A 24,762-nucleotide genomic window follows, 5' to 3' on the forward strand; every position below is an offset into this window, starting at 1 on the left:
ATTTAGCTTGCTAAATACCTCGCTAACGATTGGTTTCTCATGTATCATAGTTGGCTAGTAAACAAAGGCCTTAAGTATTTTAATTGAGGCCCGAATGTTTGTGGAACGAAGTTTAATAAGTCCTAATATTTTACTGTTATTTCTTTCTACCATCGTGGGACAGTTACTTTATATAACGTTTATAATGTCTACTTGGCCGCATTTACTGCAATGTTGGATGATGCGATTTAGCTTTCTAGCTAATGGTAACTAGCTAGGCTCTGTCGCCAGGATGGCAAGCTGACTTGGCTAGCAACAACTTAGTTAAGAATACATGTTTAGACTAAATTATTAGGACGGTTCAAGTTGGACCATTTAAGTTTGTGAACATTCGCTAGAATATAGCGTTGCATTGCGAAGATCTGGCTGCGAATTTTGCTGCCAGTTGGCTAACTAGCTGGCGACCTATGAATGAAAGTTAGCTGACCGGATTGTTGTCGAGATAACTTGGCTAGCTCTAATGCTAAGACTTTCAGTTTGAAATAACCATGATGGTTAGCTTGCTGGGCAACTGAGAAAATGGCTATATATATGGCTAATACGAATCGGCTATTATGTTATAATGATAATAGTGATTTCGATATTTTGAATGTATTGCTAGCAAATGAGATGCGTTTGCTCGCTGACTAGGCGAGCATACTACCGTAGCTGGCTACCTCATGTCAACACTGAGATAGCCGTGCTACGCTATCGAATTTGGTAGTTACTAGAGCTAGCGGCTGTTTGTCATAGCTATGTAGCTAGCTTTTATCGAGGATATAGCTATATAACGTTTGCTAGACTATATTTTATTTATTATAGTGCTACCGAGATATTACCTCACATACAGATTTATTTGTAGGATTAGTTTCGGTAAGATAAATTATCTGCATGTACGTCAGTATTTTTCCTTCAGTTGCTTTCGTATTGCTAAAATGAAAAATATCACGCTAGCAAGATAGCTAGCAGGCCATGATATCAGACGAAGCTGCGCATTGTTTTACCCCCTAACGTTAGGTGTCAGTCGGTATCGTCAGTATATACATGTTTGTTTGTTTTTAAAAAACCAAAACAGACAGGATGCTTCGCTTTCGTTGTTGTACATTTATTATTAACAGTGGCAAGTGTCCGTGCGTTGTATTCATCACACGGAACAGGGAAGGTGGTGACATATATACGCTATGATTTGGTACTGCGACATTTTAAGTCTGTGGAAACGCGATGCGATGTCCTGACAAGAACAAGTAGCAAGCTAGTGGATTAGCCTCTGCCAGCATTGGTACTGACAACGCCTGCACCTTCAATATCCAATTCCCGACGCTGTGTTCATTGGTTACTGTAAATGTGATGTAGGCACTTCTGTGGATAATCGGTTATAATAAATTGAACTTTGTTCGTCATTCTTCATTACTTTAATCAGGAATTGTCTAAATGACCAAATATATGGCTCTCACGTTTTAAGATCTTGGGTACTTGGCCATAACTGGGTGGGTGGATTTTGGAACTAAGGGTGCATGGCTGAGGCTGCCTATCGGTTTGCGTTATTAACCCATAGAGGGTGCTTGTATGGGGGTTGTTACGGTTATGATGAAAGTATGATTTGCCTCACAGGTCATTGTATGGTATTTGGCCTTGTGCCTGAACTGGTTGAGGTTTGGAATGCGTGCCTGAGGATGCCTGAATATTCCATTATTAATGCTTGTGGGGTTTATAATATTTAATGGTGAAGCTGGGATTGGTTTTTAAGTTGCTCCCACAGGCTCAATGTTAGAATGTATGACAAAGGCACAGCTGGTTATTCCCTGCAGGAAGGAGTTCTGTTAGCAGAGCATGACAGACTTGTCTTAATGAACCAATTAATGACAGTTAATTGTAATTAATTGCATTGACTGTGTACCATTGCTTTAAATTATGCAGACTAGTTGAAAATCCATTCATGTGATATTCTCAATTCCTGCTATGAATCTTGTAAAATCAATTTCACAAAAGTAAGCATTTTGCTGAAAGGTGCAACTTTTTTTTTTTTTTTTTGAAGATCTCCCATTTTCTATGATCTTATGTGCAAAGAGAAATTATAATAGCTTGCAGGTGAGTTAGACCCTCTACTGTTTCAGCATGGAGAAGTCGTGTCTGTGTCTTTCACCAGTAGTCATGGAGTTTGCTTTGATTGGTAAGGATTTCATGCCGGCATCTGTAGCAGTTGAAATCCTAGAATTGTTCATCACCAAACTGGGAAGACCGGTGGTTTCACTCTGGTTGTGGTGAAAAGATTATGATGGTTTTTATTATTATTTGTTGTAGTGGTGGTAGCTGTCTGCTGCTGATTGTCTTCTAGGTCCACCCTGAACACTGTGCTGTTTGAGAGTGTTGTTGTTTGACTCAGTTTTCACTTTTGGTTGCTAGAATGCTGGTCTTCCTCGATTCAAGAAATGACACGTTTGAAAACCCTGTCTTTCAGATGGAGGCAAATAACCAGTACAACTTTGGGGGCCACCCCCCGGTGTCAGCAAACTCAGGCCTGAAGCCGTCCTCGGGGGAGTCCCTCTATACCAATGGCTCTTCCATGACCTTCTCTCAGCAGGGAAAGAGTGAGTACCCTTAGCGCATCAACGCCTCCCCGTCCAGTCCATCCCTGCACACCCTGCATTCGGCTACTGAGTCTGTGGAAGGAGCGCGGGCATGAAAAGAGGGCGCAAGTGAAGACAAATCTGCAGATTGAATCACTTTCAGCCTGTGTCTTGACCTTAATACCTTTGAAGAGATACACTATTGTTGTTGTTTGAGCAGTGAGAAGAATTTGACTGATGCCAACTGACTTCCTTGTGTGTTTATCCTTCCCTTGGTTGAGCTACACCTTGATGATCATGGTCTGATAAAGATCTGAGCTGTTCTGACTTTACAGGAACATGAATGGAAATATGAAGATTGACGTGTGTGAGAGGAATGAGTTGGCATGGTCTGGCTTTTCTTTCGCTGGAAACATTGTGGCACGATCATTTAAGTATTGCTTATGTTCTGTCATCCAAGCCAGGAGGGCACAGTTGGAACTGAGAAGAAAATGGAGAAAATTTCAGAATAAAAAAAAAATTCCAACACTGCAAAAAAATCACTTAGGTGTTTTAATCTTGTATTGAGACTTAATTTTTTCCCCCTCAAGGAGGAAATGCTAACTTGTTTTTAGTTACTTTTTGCTTATCAAGTTAAATTAGTCTTACCCCACTGGCAAATCTTGAAATGAGTCAAACTGTCTGACCATCTTTTTGTCTTATTTCACAAAAGGGTAAAACAAATATAAGTAAATATAAGACAAAAATACTTGTTGAGATTGATTTTTGGTTTTTGCAGTGAGCACCAATCTGGACGTAGATACGTATCATTGTAGTTGTGCTGTAGTATAATAATAATAATAATATTATTAGAATAATAATATAATAATAATAATAATAATATGGCTGTAATATTTGCTGCAGTCAGCTGGGATTAGTGTCCCACTGCTCGCTATTATCTCTGCTTGTTGAGCTGCGTATGAACTGTCTTCCTCTGACTCACGTCTGACTGAGCCCCGCTTACCAACTGCGGCATGACGAGAAGCAGCGGCTGGCATGTGCCTCCGCGGAGAGTGCCTGCTTTTCTGCGCTCTACCGAATCAGCGTGTGTGTGTGTGAGCAAGAGTGTGTGTGCGTGTGAGCAAGAGTGTGTGTGCATGTGTGAGTACAAGTGAGTGTGCGCACGTGTATGTGTGTGTGTGCGCGCATGAGTACAAGTGTGTGTGTTTGTGTGTGTATGATTGCGTGTGTCTGTGTGGTGAGTGTTACACACATGTATGTGGTCAATGCAAATTTGGGAGAGAAAGCGTCGAAGAAACTCTTAAGTGTATTTTTATTACCAAGTTCTTCACTACTATGCATTTGGAATATTTAATATGTGCAAACACTTGGAAATGTTTACATAGGACATAAAGCAATCATAATCTAAATGTCAGGTATACTACTGCATACAAGGCTGATGAGCAACGGCGTTCGTGTGGAATGAAGAGAAAAAAATATGCAAGAAGATTAAAATTACTGCGAGTCGAAGCATTACTCGTCCGATACGGATGCGGCAGGAACACTCCGCACTGTTTTTCCTTGTTTTTGTGACCTCTCCCCCTGATTTATAAATTTTTTGTTTGTTTGTGTGTGCAGATCTCAATGGCGACTTGAATGTGAACGGCATCACTACTGTAGCTGGGACCAGCGTGGCTGGCCCACACCCCCCCACCTCTTACTCTCACATGAGCGGCCACCACCAGCACCACAGCAGCCTGGGATACGACTACCTGTGGGGCCCGCCTCAGTACAGCCCCGCCGCGGGTGCCGGGCGGGGGGCCGCCATGCACCACAAGCAGGGCCCCGGGGCCGCGCTGCAGCAGCACTTCCAGGGCCACGCCCAGTACCAGGCCAACGGGGGCCCGGTGCGCTCCCAGCACGCCCTCGCGCCGCCCCCGCCCAATGTCACCTTGACGGGGGGTCAGTACTGGAGCAGGGGCAGCCCCGCCCAGCAGCACAGCGGTTCTGCCATGGCGGCAGGCTACGGCTCGCACGGCGGGTACGGGGCCTACCAGGGTCAGGTGCACCCCGGCATGGCCCCCGCCCAGCATCACCGGCAGCAGGTCCACCCACAGCCACACCTCCACCACCACCACCACCATCAGCAGCAACAGCCACATCAGCAGCAGCAGCAACAGCAGCAGCAGCAGCATCATCATTATGGCATGGTTCCTAATGGCATGTCGTACTACCAGTTCCAGGCTTCGCCCCACTCACAGGCCCCTCCTCATTCTCAAGCCCTACCCCATTCTCAGGCCCTACCCCTGTCACAGGCATCACCCCATTCTCAGACCCTACCCCTGTCACAGGCATCACCCCATTCTCAGGCCCCGCCCCACTCACAGGTCCCACCCCATTCTCAGGCCCCGCCCCATTCTCAGGCCTTGCCCCACTCCCAGACTCCGCCCCACTCCCAAACTCCACCCCACTCCCAGACTCTGCCCCTCTCACAGGCCCTGTCCCACTCCCAGACTCCGCCCCACTCCCAAACCCCACCCCACTCTCAGAATCTGGCCCTCTCGCAGGCATCACCTCACTCACAGTCGCTAACCCACTCCCAGACCTCGCCCCACTCCCAAACTCCACCCCACTCCCAGACTCTGCCCCTCTCACAGGCCCTGTCCCACTCCCAGACCTCACCCCACTCCCAAACCCCACCCCACTCCCAGACTTTGCCCCTCTCACAGGCCCTGTCCCACTCCCAGACTCCGCCCCACTCCCAAACCCCACCCCACTCCCAGACTTTGCCCCTCTCACAGGCCCTGTCCCACTCCCAGACTCCGCCCCACTCCCAAACCCCACCCCACTCCCAGAATTTGCCCCTCTCCAGCCTGTCCCACTCCCAGACTCCGCCCCACTCCCAAACCCCACCCCACTCCCAGACTTTGCCCCTCTCACAGGCCCTGTCCCACTCCCAGACTCCGCCCCACTCCCAAACCCCACCCCACTCCCAAACTCTGCCACACTCACAGGGCCTGTCCCTTTCTCAGGTCCTGCCCCACCCCCAGACTCCGCCCCTCTCCCAGGCATCTCCCCACTCTCAGACTCCACCCCAGTCGCAGGCCCCGCCCTCGGCTCAGTTCCCCCCGCTGTCGCAGATAATGCCCCCGACCTCACAGAGCTTCACCCCGCCTCGCCACAGCCCCCAGCACCACAGCGTCAGCCGAATGGCCCCTGGCAGCCCCCTCCCAATGCAGGCCTCTCCTGTGCCCGTAATGCCCCCCTCGAGTAGCCCCCTTCCCGTGCAGGCACCCCCTGTGCCCATCATGCCCTCTTCCATGCGGGAGAACGGGGCCTTGGTTCGAGATGGCCCCCTGGGGCGCTCCAGCTCCCAGCCTGCTGGCTCCCAAGGTAGAGCTTCAACACTGCTGAAATGGCACGGAACGCATTCAAATTGAGCAGAGTATTATTCCCAATTTGGATATGCAGATACTTTGACACCTCATTGCCAGAGTTGGACAATAAATTTGGAGTAGATATTATATAGTCAATGTTTAAGTGACTAAATCATTTGCTTAGCGAATTTCCAATGTTGGAAATGCATATACGTACAAACTGTAACTGTATTGAATTATTCTGTGTTGCTGTTTTTAACTGTTCTGCAGAGTGGTTTAGTTGAGGGATTTTTCTTGTTCACATTTGCAGGGAGTTTGAATGAGATGTACGATGGCGTGGACAGCAGCTACGGCCGGGTGGAGAGCGTTTCGGCCCCCCAGCACCCGTCCCAGGCGGAGGGGTTCTCTCACAGGCTGGCCGCCTTTACCGGCGGGCCGCCAGGGGACTTTGGGCAGCGGGCCCAGCTCTTCCCCTCTGACCCGGTACACCTTGCGGCCCGGCGGTACAAGGAAGGAGAAGCGCAGAGGGACTCTGGTCCTGCGGCTGTTCCCGCCACTTCCGTGGCGCCCGTTGCTCCAGCGATCTCCGCTCCCTCTTCAGCTCTACCGGCTACCGCCACTTCTGCGCCGCCTGCCCCTCCAGCGGGTCCCGCTCCCTCTGCGCCGCCCGTGGCTCCAGTGGTTCCCGCTAAGTCTGTAGCACCCGTCGCTCAAGCGGTTCCCGCTAACTCTGCGGCGCCTGTGGCTCCCGCGGTTCCCGCTAAGTCTGCGGCGCCTGTGGCTCCAGCCGGTCTCCTCTCCCCTGTTCCTCAAACTGGCCCTGCTGCTGCGGCTAAGTCTGCTCCAGCCGTGGCACCTGCTCTTCCTCTGACACCTGTTCCTCCAGCTGCGTCCGCCGCTCCCTCGGCCCCTGCTCGTTCTGCGAGTGCTGCTCCTCCTGTGGTGTCTGCACCACCCGCAAGTTCCGCTCCTCCTGCTGCTCCTCCTGCTGCTCCTCCTCCGCTAATCCCAGTGGAAACCAAGTCTGAGCGGGCCAGGGTCTTTCTCTCCAAGAACCCCCCTCCTCCTGATCTTTCTGCCAACCAGGAGGCCGTGGGCCTTGGCCCCTGGGAGAAGGGGGCGGGGCCTGTGACTGTTCACCAGCGTACGTCTCCTCTGATTGGCCGGGTCTTGGATGCGGGGTCAGGGGCGGGAGAGTGTGCGGTTGGACCTAGGAGCAGCGAGCCATTGCCAGCCGACCGTGGGGGCACCCCCTCCCTGGCGGGGCAGCATCCCTTCGGGGACGTCCAGGCACGGGAGACTGCCGCCACGGATGACACGCTCGGAAGCGCCTCTCATGCCGATAGCCCATTGGCCGACGAGAGCTGGGTCACCGAGGACTCCGAAGAGCCTGACGAGACTCGGAGTGAGGATGTGTTGGACAAAGGGGAAATGGCGGAAATGGGCTCTACGGCAGAGGATTCCCAGGCAGACTGTTCCTCTCTTCTGGAAGAGTCCTTCAACAAGTCCTCCCAGAGTGCCATCTCCGTATCCTCCGCCTTTGACAGCTCCACCTCCCCCCACTCCGCCTCTGACGCTGACGGTGAGTGGGATTTGGTCTGAACCAATCAAAGCCCTTTAGTACCCGATGCTTTAACATGTTACCAGCGTTGCAGAGTTCAGCATATGATTAGACAAATGTCAAACCCATTTTTCTTGTTCTTACATTTCTCATGATTTGAAAAGTGTTCAATTTCATGGAACTGTTCTTTTCTTCCTGCTAATTCAAGTTTAGCCAAACTTTAAAGATGGGATGTTTCGGGGTCTGCAAAATTGCAGGGTTATGTTGGTGAATCCCCTTTGGAAATCGCGGATATCGTCCTTCAGACGTTTCTGCAAAGCTACTTTGGCTATGATTGCTAAACAGCTTACATAACTATAATTATTTGAAAACACTTGATTATCTGTCATGACTTTTTTACCAGTGGTGATGAATTTTGTCACTGTATTGAAATGGAACAACATTAGAACTGCATAGTGTTTTTTCCATTTGCATTTTCTGTATCACCTATGACTGCTGTCTGCTAAACGCAACACAGCCAGCATTTTTGATTCGATAACAGTCCTGAAATTTTTTGTTGTTGCAAGAACCAGGGTATCAATGAGTCACATAAACACCCTAATAACAAGGAATAGGAACAGGGCTGGGACCAATTCCATTTAGTTAGTTGAGGAAATGAATTAACATTTGGCGAATTGGAAAAATGGCCATAACGCTCTGTGAGGATTTTTCTATGAGTTTACCACCTCGGTTATTTTCCGCGGTTGACTGAACCGAAACGGACGTCTCCCTCGCTGGAGTCTGACCCTCAGAAGTGCGAGTGTTTTCGGGAAGCGCCGTGACTCGTCCAGGCGCTAGGCGCGGCCGTCGTTCGCAGGAAGCGCCGGTGGCGTTGCGCGCGCGCCTGTCGCTAACGGGAAGGGGAAGTGGCTCGGAGGCTCTGACAGACTGCCTGCTCAGCTCCGCTGCGCGCGCTCGGGCGGCGCTGGCAGGGATTCAGGGCTGCAGACGCCAACGCTGGCCGCCATTTTCTGGCGTCAGGTAGGGGAGGGAGCGAGCATCCCGTTTAGTGTTTAAAAAGGCGAGGCTCCCAGGCACCCCCAGAAACGGGACTACGACCAGGCCGGACATCAAGTTTGTGTTTAATTCCGTGCCCCAGGGGCTGATGGCAAAGGACAGCGTCAGCTGTGGGCTGGTTGCTCCTGAAGATCTAATTCCCTATTTTTATTCTCTATGAAGAGTGTTTGCATTAATTTTACAGGGTTTTCAAGTGCTGTTTTCACCGTTTTGCGCTGCGTTTAAAAACGCAGCTGGTAAAGTGGAACATTTGGAACAAGGGAATTGAAGACACTGGTTCCTTGTTTGAATGTGCATTACCATGTTCTCTGACATCCTGAAACATTAATACTCCTAAGCCACGCCCACAAGAGTCACATGTCTAACAGCTATATGGAAACATTATTGTGAAGCTCTTACAGTGTTCGCAGAGCTGTCACAGTGTTGTCACAAACGCTGCGAATGTGAACATGTCCTGGGTGAAGGTTGTGTATTCCTCCGAGAAGCATCAGTAAAGTGCAGATTTATTTCTGGTATCGGATATACCACATTTTACCAGTGATTTCATTTCATGCATCTTCTTGCAGTCAATCTTTTATAGGTTAATGTTTGCGGGCCTTTCCCAAAAAATAGATTGAAAAATCTGAAGCGTTATTGAAAGGGTTTTGTGTCGGTTCGTGCATGTTCACATGCAGTCATGCATACATTCATAGTGACTGTATCTCTGAGGATGTGACGCATGTCGGGCTGTCCGCTCACAAAGAGCCGGTGTGTAAGGGTGTGATCGTGCGCTTTCAGATTCCCGTGAGGCAGAGGATTTGGGGGGCCAGGATGCCCCTGATTCGGCTCGGGGGGGCTTGGTGGTGCAGCGCAGTGGTGCAGGTGGGGAGGAGCTCCCAGTCAAAGACACGGCCCTGACACCTCCTGCACCCCCGGGCAGCCGCTGCAAACTCCCCAACGCTGGAACACCTGTGGAGACTGCCCCCAAGACCCGCACCCTCCCTGTGCACGGTAATGCCAAAACGAACCCAGCGCCCCCCTCTGGCTAAACCAGCACCACTCTGTTCCAAAAATCCATTTTCAGTTTTGATGGCAAGTTGATCTGTCCACTGATAATATGGTAAAAAGAAACGTGCCGTTTATGACGTAACCGTCCTCTAGATGTCCATCTCCTCTCTTGGAAAAATCTGTTCTGGTGCCACACCCACTCCCCAGTACAGTACTCGCTCACAATATTGTAGTGATGCACAGTTGAGTTAAAGAGCTGTCTTTCTAATGCAAGGTAAAGCATCAGACAGTCACATCAGTGCAAAATCTGATGATGAAAAGCATAATGGTAATAATTCATATTCAGGAAAAGATCATGCATTTCAATTCTGATAAGACACATAATCTCACAGCAGCAGACCTTGCAGCTGATTGGCTGTCTTATCAACACCCAGTAGATATCAGTGATGAAGTTTTTTCCCAGAAACTTTTCGCATGGCCTCTGACGTTTGGTTGTTTACTACTGTATCGGGTGTGATTAAAGAAAAAACATGGTTCTTTTCATAATGCTTAAAGATTGTGTTTCGCCATATTGTACAGCCCTAGATTATGTCTGTCTATTTACCCGTTCACATGCTTCTGTTACAGTACCCCAGGAGTCCCCGGTTTCCAGGGGCAGGTCCGCAGCAGTAGAGGGAGGGGTCCGAACCACAGAGGAGAGGGAGAGAGGGGTGGAGAAGAAAAAGGTGAAGGCAGCAGGAGCTGCCTCTGAGGGTAGGGCGGCCGATCCTGCTAAGGGTCAACCCACCCATCGCCAAGAGCCAATTGGCTCATCCCCTGGGCCTGGCCCCTCCCACCAACCCAATCTGGCCACTCCGAAACCTCGGAAAAGGGTGAGAAAAGAAGAGAAGGTGGCAAAAGAAGCGAAGAAGGCAAAAAAAGAAGATCTGAAAATGAAGAAAGTCCCGGCCAAGGCAACGGTCAAGGCAACTGCTAAAGGAACGGCCAAGGGGGCCCCAAAGGGGACCGGGAAGGGCTCGGCGAAATTACCCAAAGCTCCGAAGGTGGAGGCTCCACCGCAGGAGGATGATGATGAGGATGAGGATGAAACCACAGCCAATGGTAAGAGCAAGTCATAACCGGGTCTCCAACCCTCATCCTGTGGAGCCACCTTGCCTGCTGGTTTCTCCCTGTTTCTCAGCACATAATTGATCAGTGAAATCAGTCAGTTTTTTTTGGGTCTACATTGGTGGCTGATATATGAAAGTGAAAATAACCAACATACTCCAAAGTTCTCCAGGGCCAGGGTTGGGGACACCTGTGCCACGGCATGTAGCCAACGGAAACTTTGTATTTCAGCTTATGCATCCCATTTGTTACAGCTAAGAAAGTATTTTCTGGGTGATGCACTTATAAAGGAGGGATGATCTTGGTTTGGGTGATGTTGATGGAAAGGTTGCAGGCTGGCAGCTTTGGGACTGATTGACCTGAATAGAGGAGCTTTTGGGCTGGGGAGCTGATGCCTTCGCTGTTGTTTGCTTGCAGGGGAGGTGCAGAGGAGGAGGATAGCGACGGAGGAGCAAGTGAAGTTCCCTCTGCTGAACGGGTAACGTGGTTTTCCAGAACTTCTCGTCTTAATTTTTAGTCCAATCATTTGTGCAATTTGACCTTTGAGCAAAATTGCTTAATAAACTCATGAATGACCAGGGCTGCTGGGTGCCTCATTAGCTGAAGGCACCATGTTGTGGTGCATGGATGAGTCGAGCCCTGTGGTCTCAGATTGAATCTGTCACTGTTCCAGTGCCAGTGCCAGCTGTGACCTGCAGCTCCTGAGGGCGATGCAAAATTGGCGACGTGATTTTTATTTATTTTTAACAACGCTTAACAGTTGAAAACTATTCCTGTGTGCCTGTATGAAATGCCCTTGGTGTTAGCAGCTAATTGGCTAATTGAGTCTAGTTTACTGGTGGAGGAAACGGACCTGCTGTACCGTAACCAGCCTGGCCTTGCTCCTCCCCGCTGGCAGGTGGAGGCGGGAGGTCCGCGTGCGGAGGTGCGAGAATCGGCTGAAAGGAGAGACCTGGTACTACAGCCCCTGCGGGAAGAGGATGAAGCAGTTCCCCGAGGTCATCAAGGTAATGATAACCCGGGCAGCTTGTGCCGTCTGGCGTAATGAGGGGAAACCAAAACAAACGCGGGTTCGAATCCCAGGTGGGGAACTGCCAAGACGGAGAGCAGCCAAATCCACGTTATTTGCCAACTATATAAGAATGTAGAACTTGCACCATGTATGCTCCAAATGCGATGTGGTTTTGCCCAGTTAATATCACTTAACTAAGTCTGAGTGTTTTGGCTGTGAAGCTGCATGTATGACTCTGTATGGCTGGGGGAATGGGGCGGTGGTGGTTTATGGAGCTGTGGGATTGAGCGACTCAGCCTGTGAGGTAAAGGATCCTTCTCTCCTGGCAGTATCTGAGCCGCCACCCCGTCACCGTGGTGACCCGGGAGCACTTCAGCTTCAGCCCCCGCATGCCTGTGGGCGACTTCCTCGAGGAGCGGGAGATGCCGCAGGTCAGTCAACAGGGGGTTTAGGGGTTTAGGTGGGGGGGTGGGGGTAACCGATGGCGTACTCTGCAGGAGCCTACGCCTGTGTAGTTATCTCCACGCTGTAAAAAACGGTGTTTTGTAATTACAGTTTAACAAGAAGTGAGTGAAATTGCATTTGCGGAGCTTCGTAGTTGATGTTATTAAATAAATATAAGCACAAGTATTATATTCACATAATACTCAATACCATCAAAAATAACCAGTTCTCCTCAATTAGGCGAGTAATAAAATAATTCTTATTTGCATCTCAGAATTGTGCACATTTTATCCACATTATATCAAATTGTGGATACTTGTAGGCTATTCTTCGTTCTCTGCCCATACACAGGGAGAATATTCATAGTAAAGATCTGCAATGCACAGATTTTATCATTTAAACTATCCTGAAGTCATGTCTTATTAGATATCCTTTATTGCTGGTTGTGCTGAAAGCTAGTGCGGTAGGTAACAGATTGAACTGGTTTTTCTAAATTGAATTTAGAAACAAATTAATAAAAATTGATTTTATACCAGTAACACCGATATAAACAATGTTTTAGAGGGAAGTAAAACCAGTGTCAAAGTGGTAACACTGCGACAAGCCTTTTGGAGAGTAAAGCTGCAAACGTGGAAACATTGCCTTACCTTTTAATGTGTGTTTGCAGTCTATGGTTTAGCCATTAAAGCGGTGAGAAAAGAAATATGTGTGTTGGACCAGCCTTCAGTTGGAGTGATACACGAGATCCTGATTGGCTATATTACATGCTAAACCTCCCCAGGGTGTGGAATGGGTCCTCCTGGCAGACGAAGAGGTGCCCTCCATGATAATGGCCATTACGGGCAGGCGTGGTCGTCCCCCAAATCCGGACAGGGTGCGTCCCCGTCCCAGGCCCCGTGCTCGTGCAAGCCAAAACCAGAAGGGCCCCGCTCGCCGCCCTGGGAGGCCCCCTAAAGATAAGATGGCAGACCTGCTGCTGAAGAAACTGGAGGTGCAGGGTAAGACTGGGGTTGGTGGAGTGTGGTAAGGGGCCTGGGTTGGGGATGTGGGTGCGGGTGGAGGACAGATTTGGGCTGGGATGGGGGCTGTGGAAGGGAGGGGGGAAACAGGGTGTGCAAGCTTATGGAAAGAAGAAATTTGGAGTTTTGGTTCTGTTTAAGGAGAGCTGCACTTGTCGGTTCCCTCTAGTTATCCACATTTCCTTGTTGGAGTTTTGATTGCAGCTTATGTTGGACACCTTGGATAGATTTTTGCAAAATGTGCATTTTTCATAGATGTAACTTTTTTTTTGTTCAACTGAGAATGCTTTTGAGAGAGAAGAATTCCGATGCCAGGTGACCTTCTGTGGTAGGCTGATAGACTGCGCAACGTGCTCTGTTCAGATATAAAAATAGGTTTTTCTGTTTTTTCGCTATTTTAGAGACGCTGAGTGAAGAAGAGAAGGAGAAGCTGATTAAGATGATGAAGAAGATGCGACGAAAGGTATTCTAGAGCCTGTAACCGCATGCGATTCACTCCAAGAGTGCACACCTGGACTCATCCAGCCTGATTTCTGCTCAGTTCGGATCACGGTGTCTGTGAATACGTATCAGTACGCCTCAGTGTAAATATTTCTATCCCATTCGGGCTGAAATGCAGTGAAAGTAGTTCCTGTAAAAAAACCAGTGAAAGCTGTAAGAAGTGGTGTGAGAGCTTGTAAATTATCTTAGTCTCAACACATAAATCTGACTGCTTTGTATGCTTGAAAATCTGGAGATACTGGTATTGAGGTAGATGCGAGAACAGAGTCTGTTGTGCTCTTTCTTCCTTGAAGCTTCTGATAATTGGTACCAGCTTACGTTCTACTGACGTGCGGATTGCTCACGAGTGAATACAGCAGTAATGTCCAATCTCCCTGTTCTGCACAGATTACAAAATTCTTGAGCTCTGTCTCCTCTCTAATGTGCACCATGATTAGATGTATCACCGAATCACTTATTTTGTTTTTCTATCATTTCATATTCTCCTAACTCCTGTCCAACACCGAAATGTAAACATATATTTAAATATAAGATACGCATATATTTTTCAGCTTTGTTAAAAATTGTTTGTCAGTAAAGTGAAAAAGGAATCCTGCTGAAGTTTAATTACCAAGCCATTCAGCACGTGTGCTGGTGTAACTCCCGTTGCTTCTTAAGAGGAGGATTGTGAGAGAGAAATCTGTCTTTTTCTCTTCCCTCAGGCCCGGAACAAAAAGAAGGAAGAGACCAAGATTAAAAAGGTTCGACAGGGGAAGCGGAAAGCCAAGGTAGGCGCTCGTTCAGTTAAAAGCCTTTGCTTGCACCTGGAATATGCTGAGCACGCTCTGTCCGTCAGCTGCAGAGGTGATAGCCGCTTGCTTTCAGCACAGAGCTGGTTGTGAAAGTAACACACATTTACACCACATCAGCTCCGCACGTTTACACCACATCAGCGCCGCACGTTTACACCACATCAGCACGTTTACAACACATCAGCGACGCACGTTTACACCACATCAGCACGTTTACACCACATCAGCGACGCACGTTTACACCACATCAGCGACGCACGTTTACACCACATCAGCACGTTTACACCACATCAGCGCCGCACGTTTACACCACATCAGCACGTTTACACCACATCAGCGACGCACGTTTACACCACATCAGCACGTTTACACCACATCAGCGACGCACGTTTACACCACATCAGCACGTTTACACCACATCAGCACGTTTACACTACATCAGCACGTTTACACCACATCAGCACGTTTACACCACATCAGCGACGCACGTTTACACCACATCAGCGACGGTGACAGAAATCTGACCGGTTTCTCTTCTGCGCCTTGGAGTCATACTGTTGCAAACTGCTTATTCCCGTCTCTCCTGCTGGATCAGGTGGAGAAAGGCAAGGAAGCCAAGGAGCAGGAAGAGAAGGAGGGTACCCCAGAGACCGGCACCCCCAAACCGGTGCCCGAGCCCAAGAAGCAGAGGCGGAGGAAGAGGGCGAAGGCGGAGGAGAAGGCGGAGGAGGTGGTGCCGCCGCCGCCGCCGGAGAGAGCGAAGAGGGGCTGCGGGGCGCGGAGCAAGGCCAAGGCTCTGGCCAAGGCCAAGGCGGAAGCTGAGGCCCAGGCCGCCGCCGCAGCCGCCGCCAAGAGGCAGGCGGAGCGCCGGGCCCAGGCACAGCGCCGCCTGCAGGAGAGGAAGAGGCAGCAGCTGCTCCTGGAGGAGCTGAAGAAGCCCACGGAAGACATGTGCATCACCGACCACAAGGTGGGAGCTGTGGCCAACACAGGTTACACCACCGACCGGTTTCAGTTAGTGGCCAGTGTATAACTGTTTAGCTGTTTGTGTGTTCGTGTGTGTGTGTATTTGTGTGTAACTGTGTTTGTGTGCTCGTGGTTCTCCAGGCTCTGCCCGTGTTCTCCAGGCTGCCGGGCCTGATGCTGTCGGGTCGAGCCTTCTCGCACTGCCTGGCGGTGGTGGAGTTCCTGCACAGCTATGGGAAGGTGGTGGGCCTGCAGCTGCCCCGGGACCTGCCCAGCCTGGCCACCCTGCAGGAGGGGCTCCTGGGCCTGGGCAACAGCCAGGGGGAGCTCCAGGACCTGCTGGTGAAACTGGTACAGGCTGCCCTGCGTGACCCTGGCCTGCCCCCTTATTACCAGGTAAACAGTCCAGCTTCCTTCCCACTGAGGAGCTGATACTGCTAGGAGCTGATACTGCTTAGCTTATACTGCTCAGTTTTGTCTGCTGAGTTATCACTGCCAAATTTACACTGCTTGGCTTACACTGCCAAATTTATACTGCTGAATTAACACTCCTGAATTTACTGCTTAGTTTACACTGTTTAGCTTACTCTGTCGAGTTTACACTGCTGAGCTTATGCCTCTGAGCAGGGATGGGGGCAGTTCTGATTTGATTTGAGAATTGTTGATAAATTCGAAATAGTTTCTTTCATTTGAATTGAAATAGTGGACAGGGTAGAGAATTTAAGTTTTAATTAAATGAAACTGAATTTAATTCATTGATATTCATTGAAATTCCAATGCCCCATTTATTTAATTCATTACTATAAAAATATTTACCTTAATATCAATGACATGTTGTTACAAATTTTTAAATGCAATAAAATTATATTATTTTTTCAAAGCACTGAAGTTTAATGCTTAAACTGGTTCGTATGTTATCGATAATTTAATTTTGATATTTATTTGAAAAATAAATTTCCCTGAATGCATTCATTGAAAGATGAATAAAAAGAACTATTGATATTGGACTGTTTTGATACAATTATTTGGCATTATGAATTATAAGCCTTTTAAGTTAGTATTTTAAATACCATTTGCAGTGTCAGTGGCATTTGTTTTTGGAAGCTGGCGGAGTATTTGTGAAAATAAATGTTGTTTTCCTGTAGTTCAGGTAAGTTCATGGAATTGTAATGTTTAATTTGAAGTTCTCTGACTGAGCTTTCGCTGCTGAAAGTACACTGAGAATGTGATTGTGCTGAGCTGAGTGATGTGAGGCCAGCAGGGGCGTGTTGCTGTGTGCTGTACTGGGTGCAGTCCGCGGGACAGCTCCATAAAGCAGGCAGTCAGGTTGCTGTCTCTTGCTGTGTGCTGTACTGGGTTAAGCAGGCAGTCAGGTTGCTGTCTCTTGCTGTGTGCTGTACTGGGTTAAGCAGGCAGTCAGATTGCTGTCTCTTGCTGTGTGCTGTACTGGGTTAAGCAGGCAGTCAGATTGCTGTCTCTTGCTGTGTGCTGTACTGGGTTAAGCAGGCAGTCAGATTGCTGTCTCTTGCTGTGTGTGGTACTGGGCTAAGCAGGCAGTCAGGTTGCTGTCTCTTGCTGTGTGCTGTACTGGGTTAAGCAGGCAGTCAGATTGCTGTGTGTGGTACTGGGTTAAGCAGACAGTCAGATTGCTGTGTGTGGTACTGGGTTAAGCAGGCAGTCAGATTGCTGTCTCTTGCTGTGTGCTGTACTGGGTTAAGCAGGCAGTCAGGTTGCTGTCTCTTGCTGTGTGCTGTACTGGGTTAAGCAGGCAGTCAGATTGCTGTGTGTGGTACTGGGTTAAGCAGACAGTCAGATTGCTGTGTGTGGTACTGGGTTAAGCAGGCAGTCAGATTGCTGTCTCTTGCTGTGTGCTGTACTGGGTTAAGCAGGCAGTCAGATTGCTGTCTCTTGCTGTGTGTGGTACTGGGTTAAGCAGGCAGTCAGATTGCTGTCTCTTGCTGTGTGTGGTACTGGGTTAAGCAGGCAGTCAGATTGCTGTGTGTGGTACTGGGTTAAGCAGGCAGTCAGATTGCTGTCTCTTGCTGTGTGCTGTACTGGGTTAAGCAGGCAGTCAGATTGCTGTCTCTTGCTGTGTGTGGTACTGGGCTAAGCAGGCAGTCAGATTGCTGTCTCTTGCTGTGTGTGGTACTGGGTTAAGCAGACAGTCAGATTGCTGTGTGTGGTACTGGGTTAAGCAGGCAGTCAGATTGCTGTCTCTTGCTGTGTGCTGTACTGGGTTAAGCAGGCAGTCAGGTTGCTGTCTCTTGCTGTGTGCTGTACTGGGTTAAGCAGGCAGTCAGGTTGCTGTCTCTTGCTGTGTGCTGTACTGGGTTAAGCAGGCAGTCAGGTTGCTGTCTCTTGCTGTGTGCTGTACTGGGCGCAGTCCGCGGGACAGCTCCATAAAGCAGGCGGTCAGATTGCTGTCTCAGCGTTCCGCGCCAGTTAATCGGCTGCGTCGTCGCGGGCGCGTTCCCGGCGTTTGATGGCCGCTCTGGCTGTCTCTCTCCGCAGTCGGTGAAGATCCTGGGGGAGAAGCTGGCGGACCTGGAGCTGAACCGCAGCAGCGTGTCGGAGGGCCTGCGCGTGTTCCTGGAGGCGCGCGGGTTCGAGGCCGACGTCTGCAGCAGCCTGCGCTCCAAGCCCTTCCAGGCGCTGCCCCCGGACGCCAAGGCCGCCATGCTGGGCTTCCTGGTGGACGAGCTCAACAGCAGCAACATCGTCATCAGGTGCGCGGTGGAGCCGGCGCTGCCCTGTCCTTCTCTAACGGGGCTGGCTGCCGGACTCGCCTGAATCGTTGATCGTCACGCCCACGTTTGGGCTGTTGGCCTCCTCATTTTTAGGAGTGCCCCCCTCACGCTCTCTGTTTTGCTCTTGCCCTCGTCCCCCACTCGCTCTCTTTCCCTTCTCCCCTTTCCCCCTTTTTCTCTTCCTGTCCCACCCCTCCTCCCTCGCTCAGAACGTGCCTCGTGTTAGTTGACGGCTTTTGTGTTGAAAGCTGTGTTCAGCGGATGACCATGTTTCTCTACTTCTCCTTCCCTTTCAGTGAGATTGATAAGACACTGGAGAACATGGCTATCTACAGGAAGAACAAATGGGGTATTGAAGGCAAATTGCGCAGGTAATACTGTATGTCCCATTCGCCCATACTGTGTTTACGCCCGGTTCTGTGCCCACTGTGTTTACGCCCGGTTCTGTGTCCAATGTGTTTACGCCCGGTTCATACCCACTGTGTTTATGCCCGCTCCGTGCCCGCTGTGTTTATGCCCGCTCCGTGCCCACTCTGTGCCAGGCTGAAGGCGGCGCTGGCGCGGCGGACGGGGCGCTCGGAGGTGGAGCTGTGCCTGGAGGAGCGGAGGCGCAGTGCCCGCGTGGCGGAGGAGGAGAGCCTGAGCCTGGAGGAGGGCGTGGTGCTGGAGAGGGGCAGCCGCCGCGCCCGCCGGGAGGAGCCCAAACTCAGCGAGGTACCGTCACCGCCTGCCGCTACACACACACACACACACACACACACGGAGGCCGCGCTGCCGTCGCTAACGCTTACACTGCGCTGCTTTCCCTCCGCGCAGGGAGAGAGCCCCACCACCGCCAGTGTCCCTGAACTGGAGAGACAGATCGATAAGCTAACCAAGGTACGGAGCTGCAGCACCGCGAGCGCGTCACCTTTTCAGTAGGAGAACTTCATGTTGATGATCTTGTGCTGTGTGTTAATGATCTTGCTGATGGTGCATGTTGATGATCTTGTTTGTGATTTGTTGTGTTGTGTGGGAGTTGTGTTGATGATCTTGCGTGTGGTGCATGTTGATCTTGTTTGTGATTTGTGTTGTAGTGTGGGAGTTGTGTTGATCTTGCATGTTGTTTGTGTTGATCTTGTTTGTGATTTGTGGTGTAGTGTGGGAGTTGTGTTGATGATCTCTTGTGCGCTGTGACGGGTCTTGAGGAGAACCCTGTGCTGTGTGTGTTGATCTGACGTGTAGTGTGCCTTTTTGTCTCAGCGTCAGGTATTTTTTCGTAAGAAGCTGCTTCAGTGCTCCCACACCATGCGGGCGGTGTCGCTGGGCCAGGACCGGTACCGGCGCCGATACTGGGCTCTGCCTCACCTCGGGGGAGTGCTGGTGGAGGGAGCAGAGGAGATCCTGGGTGAGACTCCCGCCTCCCGCCATGGTTCTGAACTCCACCCCAAACCGCAATGTTGTGGGTTCAGATTTCTGATTAATGCTGTCGTATGATAAGGTGTTGACCTAACCCAGCTGACTTCCCTGGACATCTATTGCTGCAGATTGATAATAGGCTTTTTAAAATAAATAGACCTAGCCTATGTACCTGCCCAGTGTATGTGCATATTAATAGTGTCCTCATTGAATTATCAGGTTTAATCTCTAGCATTAGTAAGGCGAATAGGAGCCACGGGGTTGGCGATTTTGTGGGATTTTGAGTAACAGCGCCCCCTTGCTGTCCTTTAGGGTCAGGAGATGTGCTTGTGAAGGAGGAGGAGGAGCCCCAGGTCCCGGCTGAGCCCCCCGTTTCGCCTGTGAAGACTGAGCCTGCGACGGACCTCGCCGTGTCCGCGCCCACCGCCGCCCCGTCCCCTCAGGAGGAGGACCCTCTCCCCGGCACGGCGTCCCTGATGAGCAGCCCCCGGGGGCGGGGCCGGCCCCGCAAGATCAAGCCGGAGGTGGAACTCCACCTGAGAACCGCCAAAAACCGGCGGCGGCGACGCAGCAGCAAGGCCGGGGCGGAGGAGTCCCCCGCCGGGGGCCCGGCCAGCCAGAACGGCTACGACGTCACGCAGTCCGCCTTCCTGGCCTGGCTCAGCCAATCCCAGGGCTCCATTCAGGGTTCGACAGGCGACGGGCTGCCCGGGGCGTGTCCACAGGACGGCGACAGCGTGAAGGAGATGGCGGAGAAGCAGGGACAGTGGTTCAACCTCCTCCCCAAAACGCCCTGCGACGGCTCCTCCCTCTTGCAGTCCCCCCTCCCGAACTCCGCCTCCAAAGACCAGACCCCGCCTCCTGGCCTCCTGCCCATCTTCGCCGTTTCTCCCCTACAGGTGAGTCATTAGCGCCACCACATGGCCACCCCCTGCTATAGCACCCTTGGTACCCTCCTCGAGTTGCAGTGTAGCTGTAATGGTGCGGAAACTGAGCTTGCAACTCTGGGAATGTTTGGTTCCTTGGTGCGGTGCATGGCATTGAACCATTCAGCAAGACACTAAATTGTTTCATTAAAAATATCCGGTTGTATGCATGTAGAAAGTTGCTCAGCATCTACTAAATAACTGAAATGTAAATTATGTAGTGCAACAGTTATAACACCTCATTATTTCATCTGCTTTGTTGAAATGCTAATTAGTGGTAAAGGGAACCCTTAGTGGGAGAAAACACTGCAGATAATGGGAAATTCAAAATTTTTAATTTTTAATCAACACTTTAAAAGGTTGAGGCTATTGTTTATTCAATTTTTAACAGAGTTTAACTCTGCTTAACTGTTCCTGTGCGGTTTAACTCTGTTCTCTGTGTCTCTCTGCTCTTGCCCCCACAGTCGCGTCTGCTGTTCTCGGCCCTCAGCCCTCAGGTGAGCTCCACCCCTGTCCCGAAGCCGGGCGGGAGGCGGAGGAGGGCCAGCGGGCCCTCCCTGACCCCCACCGACCCCTCCGCCCTCGGCTACTCCATCCCCGGAACCAAGCGGCGCGGCCGGCCCCCCTCCAAACTGCTGCAGGAGATCGAGCAGAAGTACTTCACCCAGCTCATCCCACGGCCCATTCCCACGGGTAGGAACCCCCGTCCTTGCCTCAACCACCCTCTCCACATGACCCTCCCCACACACACGGTCTCCCACGCAGACTCCAACCCCCCAGCCTGGGAGTGCTGTGTGGAGCGTATTCGCTCTTTGGATGCAGTTAGTGGTTCTGTGCTGTTGGGTTTGGGATGGGGGCGGAGGAGGAGATGAAGCATTATTTTATTTACTGACTCACTCGATGTGTTCCTGGCACAGGAGCAACGTCTGGAGGTGTGTCATTTTGAGCTCTCTCTCTCTCTCTCTCTCTGCAGGGATGGTGCGTGGGTGGTGGTGGATCAGGAAGCCGGAGGAGCTGTCGGCCCTGGTGGAGGCGCTGCACCCGCGGGGCATTCGCGAGAAGGCCCTGCACAAACACCTGTCCAAACACAGCGAGTACCTGGCGGAGGTGTGCGCCGGACCCATCAGCGGTGAGTGTCCCCCCGGGTGGGGCAGGGGGAGCGGAGCCTGCTACCGGGGCGGAGCTGCAATAACTGCCCGCCCCTCCTCCTGCAGACCCCGTGTTCCAGGAGAGGGCGGAGCCGGACCCCGCCCTGGCCCAGGCCGTGCAGGAGCCGTGGGCGGAGACGGCGAAGGCCATGGAGGCGGATGTGAGGGTGCTGCAGTGGGTGGAGGACCTGGAGCAGAGGGTCATCATGGCAGACCTGCAGCAGAAGGTGAGCGGTGGGGCGGGGCAGGTCACCCGGGGTGTTGCAGGCATCACATCCCGGGTTGGGTGTGGCCTGATGACCTCGTTAGCAGGGTTTCCCAAACAGGGATACAAGGACCCCTGGCCATCTTTTTTTATACTTGCCTAATTTTGGTTTTCACATCTTTGTCAAAATTATGATTTTTGTAATGAATATATATCGATATTTATCGAATAGTTGCTTTTTTTCCTGTGGTTCAATGATGACAACACAATTCAGACATTTGAACGTGAAAAGCAGCTGCTCATTTTAGGGTAATTTTAGGAGGCCCTGAGATTAAAGTTTGGGAATCCCTGCTCTGCAGAATTTGTGCTGCAGCATTGTGACAGTGCTGCCCCCTAGTGCAGTGGGGGTGACACTGCATGGGTGGAGCAGGGAGGCAGAGCCTCATCACACTGTGCACACTTTGTATTTTAAGAAGGGTCCGCAGATGGAGAGGAGCGACGACGACTGTAGCGCGGAGTCCGCTGCCCCAGAACCTCAGGTACACGCCCCGGAGCGACCGGCCGGGGCCACGTGGGTAAAGCCCCGCCCACAGAGGTCCGGTTTGATCCAGATCCACAGCCGTTCTGCAGCAGCAAAAAAAAACAAACAAACAGCAATCAGCAGTGCCACAAGGGGGCGACATTGTGCAGTTTGAGGAGAAGTTTACCTTCTACCTCCTGCACAGAGGAAGTAGTTCAGAGTGTGCTGCACAGCCCTGTGGGCAGGATCAAATGGCCTCCCGGTGGGGTCCCCGTGCACCCCCGCCTCGCTGTAGAGGGGATGGGGGTACAGTAGTGCTCCATCCCCACCTTCCCCTCTTACCCTCCCCAGGACTCCCTCCTCTGAGTTAACAAACCCGAAAACCGGTTCTTATTAACACCCTCTAATCCGTAACCATGGTGATGGGTCTCTTCTCCCTCCTCCCCCTTTCACTTCCTCTTGACCTTCTCTCAGGGGATCGAGCAATTGTGTAATATCAAGGACTCAACACAGGGAAGGCCATCACAAGTGCATCCTGGGAAGGCATTCAGACATATTCTAGGAAGGCATCCGCAGGTGCTTTCTGGTAGTGCCTTCTGGGAAATTAAGTATTAAGTGTAGTGACAATGCAAGTTGACATTCAAGGCACCGGTGGGAGTTGTAAAAATCTCCTCCGCTCTGTTCGGTGAGTCCTTGCTTTTCCGATAGCCCCTCCCCTCGCTCGCTGTTTACCACGCTGAACAAGGGCAGCGTATCACTCACGCAGTGTGTGCCTGCACGTCTGATGTAACGCTGGGGGTGTAAGTGTAAGAGAGAGAGTCAAGGGCAGCGTATCACTCACGCAGTGTGTGCCTGCACGTCTGATGTAACGCTGGTAGGTAAGAGAGAGAGTCAAGGGCAGCGTATCACTCACGCAGTGTGTGCCTGCACGTCTGATGTAACGCTGGGGGTGTAAGTGTAAGAGAGAGAGTCAAGGGCAGCGTATCACTCACGCAGTGTGTGCCTGCACGTCTGATGTAACGCTGGGTGTGTAAGTGTAAGAGAGAGAGTCAAGGGCAGCGTATCACTCACGCAGTGTGTGCCTGCACGTCTGATGTAACGCTGGGGTGTAAGTGTAGAGAGAGAGTCAAGGGCAGCGTATCACTCACGCAGTGTGTGCCTGCACGTCTGATGTAACGCTGGGGGTGTAAGTGTAAGAGAGAGAGTCAGGGCAGCGTATCACTCACGCAGTGTGTGCCTGCACGTCTGATGTAACGCGGGTGTGTAAGTGTAAGAGAGAGAGTCAAGGGCAGCGTATCACTCACGCAGTGTGTGCCTGCACGTCTGATGTAACGCTGGGTGTGTAAGTGTAAGAGAGAGAGTCAAGGGCAGCGTATTACTCACGCAGTGTGTGCCTGCACGTCTGATGTAACGCTGGGTGTGTAAGTGTAAGAGAGAGAGTCAAGGGCAGCGTATTACTCACGCAGTGTGTGCCTGCACGTCTGATGTAACGCTGGGTGTGTAAGTGTAAGAGAGAGAGTCAAGGGCAGCGTATCACTCACGCAGTGTGTGCCTGCACGTCTGATGTAACGCTGGGTGTGTAAGTGTAAGAGAGAGAGTCAAGGGCAGCGTATTACTCACGCAGTGTGTGCCTGCACGTCTGATGTAACGCTGGGTGTGTAAGTGTAAGAGAGAGAGTCAAGGGCAGCGTATTACTCACGCAGTGTGTGCCTGCACGTCTGATGTAACGCTGGGGGTGTAAGTGTAAGAGAGAGAGTCAAGGGCAGCGTATCACTCACGCAGTGTGTGCCTGCACGTCTGATGTAACGCTGGGGGTGTAAGTGTAAGAGAGAGAGTCAAGGGCAGCAGAGCTTGCGGCTGAATGCATTCAAGTAACTATGGAAACGTAACCACGCTTTAAGGAGCAACTTCCTGAGGTCACAGGTCAGTGCAGCGATTGGAGTGCAGGCCAACGCAAGTTGGGTAATGGCTTCGTCTCAGAAGGCGCCCCTCCTCTTTACACAGGGCTTCAGCCTGCCCGAGCCCGACTCCACCCGGACGGACCTGGAGTACCACCAGCACGCGGTGGAGGCGCAGGACGACTGGATCGTGAAGACGAAGCGGGAGTGGTCCGGCTTCCTGCGGCTGCAGAACAACCCGCTGGACCTGGCGGTGCTGCGGCTGGCGGCGCTGGAGTGCAGCATCGAGCGCCGCTACCTGAAGGAGCCGCTCTGGAACCTGGCCGAGGTGGTGCGCCTCGCCCCCCTCACCCCGCCCCCCGGGGACCAGCCGCCCGCCGAGGTGGAGAGGTGCGTGCGCGCGTGTGTGTGTGTGTGTGTGTGTGTGTGCGCTCGTGCGTGTGTGCGTGTTTCTTAAATACTTCAGGACCCGCAAAGGTTGCGCCGTTAATGTATTGTATGCATTTGTGTGGTTTGAATATAGACCTAAGTGGTT

At 51.3% G+C, this 24,762-nt stretch overlaps 1 protein-coding gene across 6 annotated transcripts in view; it reads left to right on the forward strand.

The window, feature by feature from the left end:
- Positions 1-24,762, forward strand: part of LOC135234393 (bromodomain adjacent to zinc finger domain protein 2A-like) — a 32,773-nt gene that overhangs the window by 4,377 nt on the left and 3,634 nt on the right. For 3 of the 6 annotated variants that reach the window (XM_064298959.1, XM_064298957.1, XM_064298958.1), the window contains 24 exons: positions 2,477-2,606; positions 4,203-5,957; positions 6,252-7,523; positions 9,336-9,548; positions 10,173-10,646; positions 11,070-11,130; positions 11,551-11,659; positions 11,994-12,095; positions 12,890-13,106; positions 13,529-13,590; positions 14,330-14,395; positions 15,015-15,389; positions 15,527-15,781; positions 17,897-18,111; positions 18,429-18,503; positions 18,675-18,846; positions 18,949-19,011; positions 19,375-19,519; positions 19,843-20,429; positions 20,921-21,149; positions 21,430-21,585; positions 21,671-21,831; positions 22,283-22,348; positions 24,334-24,617. In XM_064298959.1, coding sequence (XP_064155029.1) covers positions 2,477-2,606; positions 4,203-5,957; positions 6,252-7,523; positions 9,336-9,548; positions 10,173-10,646; positions 11,070-11,130; positions 11,551-11,659; positions 11,994-12,095; positions 12,890-13,106; positions 13,529-13,590; positions 14,330-14,395; positions 15,015-15,389; positions 15,527-15,781; positions 17,897-18,111; positions 18,429-18,503; positions 18,675-18,846; positions 18,949-19,011; positions 19,375-19,519; positions 19,843-20,429; positions 20,921-21,149; positions 21,430-21,585; positions 21,671-21,831; positions 22,283-22,348; positions 24,334-24,617 — 7,244 coding nt within the window. Of the gene's footprint in view, positions 1-2,476; positions 2,607-4,202; positions 5,958-6,251; positions 7,524-9,334; positions 9,549-10,172; positions 10,647-11,069; positions 11,131-11,550; positions 11,660-11,993; positions 12,096-12,889; positions 13,107-13,528; positions 13,591-14,329; positions 14,396-15,014; positions 15,390-15,526; positions 15,782-17,896; positions 18,112-18,428; positions 18,504-18,674; positions 18,847-18,948; positions 19,012-19,374; positions 19,520-19,842; positions 20,430-20,920; positions 21,150-21,429; positions 21,586-21,670; positions 21,832-22,282; positions 22,349-24,333; positions 24,618-24,762 lie in introns of all 6 variants that reach the window. The other 3 variants (XM_064298961.1, XM_064298962.1, XM_064298963.1) reach the window with 3 other exon arrangements.

The sequence above is a fragment of the Anguilla rostrata genome, chromosome 11, assembly GCF_018555375.3.
Source record: "Anguilla rostrata isolate EN2019 chromosome 11, ASM1855537v3, whole genome shotgun sequence".
In the NCBI taxonomy this organism is placed as follows: Eukaryota; Metazoa; Chordata; class Actinopteri; order Anguilliformes; family Anguillidae; genus Anguilla; species Anguilla rostrata.